General features: G+C 31.2%; 1 protein-coding gene across 2 annotated transcripts; it reads right to left on the bottom strand.

The window, feature by feature from the left end:
- Window positions 1-7: 7 nt before the first annotated feature.
- LOC112454388 (trypsin 5G1-like) lies at window positions 8-1,698 on the bottom strand. 2 transcript variants are annotated; one of them, XM_025015760.1, is made up of 5 exons: window positions 1,615-1,698; window positions 1,284-1,550; window positions 1,007-1,171; window positions 741-924; window positions 8-318 (listed from the first exon to the last, which is right to left on the bottom strand). In XM_025015760.1, the coding sequence occupies exons 1-4, from the start codon at window positions 1,672-1,674 to the stop codon at window positions 742-744; spliced, it is 675 nt and encodes a 224-aa protein (XP_024871528.1). In that variant the 5' UTR covers window positions 1,675-1,698; the 3' UTR covers window positions 8-318; window position 741. The 2 variants fall into 2 exon arrangements, with proteins under 2 accessions (XP_024871528.1, XP_024871529.1); XM_025015761.1 differs by having other exon boundaries at window positions 8-283.
- Window positions 1,699-1,720: the final 22 nt, after the last annotated feature.

Genomic DNA, 1,720 nt, shown 5'->3' with positions numbered 1-1,720 from the left:
CCAGAATGGATGGCTATGCAATAGGTAAGTCCAATCTGGCCAAAAACACTACAGGACTGCTTACGCATGACGTAAGATAAGGTCGCATTAAATTGCGAGCGCTCATATTTTTCAAATTATTGCCTATTTTTCATATTTTGCGCAATCGCGGTTATTCAGATATATAGTGCAATTATTTCAATATATCGATGCACATCAAAATGTTGAGCATAATCTTTTAAATAATTCAAAACTTCTTGATGGCTCACGCAATTGGGTTCTTGCTCTTCCATTGTAATATAATCCGGAAAATTCGCAATTTTTGCTGGTAAATTCGTTCTATAGAGAAAAATAAGAAACATTGTACTTGGTATAATATTCACAGAGTGATTCCTGTTCTTAAAATGTAAGGAAACTAAGGAACTAAATTTTAATAGTTATACGTTGTTAAGAGATATCAATTATATCTATGTGCTTCAATACCGAGTTATTTACCATTATTTTATAAATTCAGTTATAGAGCATGGTAATTTCAAAAATCTACGAATCTTTTACGTTGTAAGGATTCTAAATTTATTATTTTTTAAAATAGTCAAAGCATTGAATTAGTTATATCAGAATAAAATCTTATAAAATTTTACAATGTTAAATGTCTTTTGAGTACTCCGATAATATAGTTTTTTAATGGTAAATTAAACATAAATTTAATATGAACACATATTTAATATAATAATATTTTAACAAGTTGTTTTAATACATACGTTATAATAATAAATTTCTTGAAAAATGCGCAGAAATTTCCATTCCGGTTTTTATTTTAATCCAATATCGAAATGATATGACATCTGTGTATATACCAGGCGAATACTCTTTAGCACAATTATCTCCCCATGAAGTTATACCGAGGAGAATATTATTACGCTCTATTGGTCCACCAGAATCACCCTATACCACATGAATAATGATATATGCTAGTAACTGTAAAGAATAATTAATAATAATTGTTTTATTATGTTTTACATCTTACTTGACAAGCGTCTACGCCTCCCTCTTTGAATCCGTAACATGCCATCCGAGGTGTCACTGCATGAAAGCTTATATAATATTTCTGGCATAGTTCGTGATCTACACGCGGTACTGTTGCGCATTTCAGATTTGCCGACAGAGCTCCATCAACAGTATTATTGAATTTCTATATATTTTATAAAAGTTTAAAGTTTTAAAGACACATAGACATTAAGCAAATTTTTTAAAAAATTACTTAAATGCCAACATCATTTTATATCAGAATACTTCATTATTACCAGATAATGTCCCCAACCGCAGATTGTACCCCATTCTTTACTAACGTGTCTGTTTAGTGGCAAGTCAATCGCTTTCGTGTAATCATTATACGTGAATGCAGGTGTTACTTGAATAACAGCAATGTCGTAATCATCGATATTTGGGTCATAGTATTCGTGTATGGAAAAGTTGATTACGTTGTGAACGATACAATTCTCGTAAAGAATGGAAGATCCACTGCACAAGGTTACTGCTTTCAAAGGATCTTCGATCCTATAACAGAAATTCTATCATCTATTCAGTAAAAGTTACTAAAATTTTTATTCTTTATAAATTGCTTATTTTACTCACGTATGTATACAGTGAGCTGCTGTCACAGCCCACTCCTCGTTTATTATAGCAGCACCGCATATGTGTCTACGGTTTCTCCTTAACGATAACTAAAAGAATAAAATGT

The sequence above is a fragment of the Temnothorax curvispinosus genome, unplaced genomic scaffold, assembly GCF_003070985.1.
Source record: "Temnothorax curvispinosus isolate PA1 unplaced genomic scaffold, ASM307098v1 QBEX01005021.1, whole genome shotgun sequence".
Classification (NCBI taxonomy): Eukaryota; Metazoa; Arthropoda; class Insecta; order Hymenoptera; family Formicidae; genus Temnothorax; species Temnothorax curvispinosus.
The sequence above is the reverse complement of the archived record's forward strand: the minus strand, read 5'-3'. Positions and strand labels throughout refer to the sequence as shown.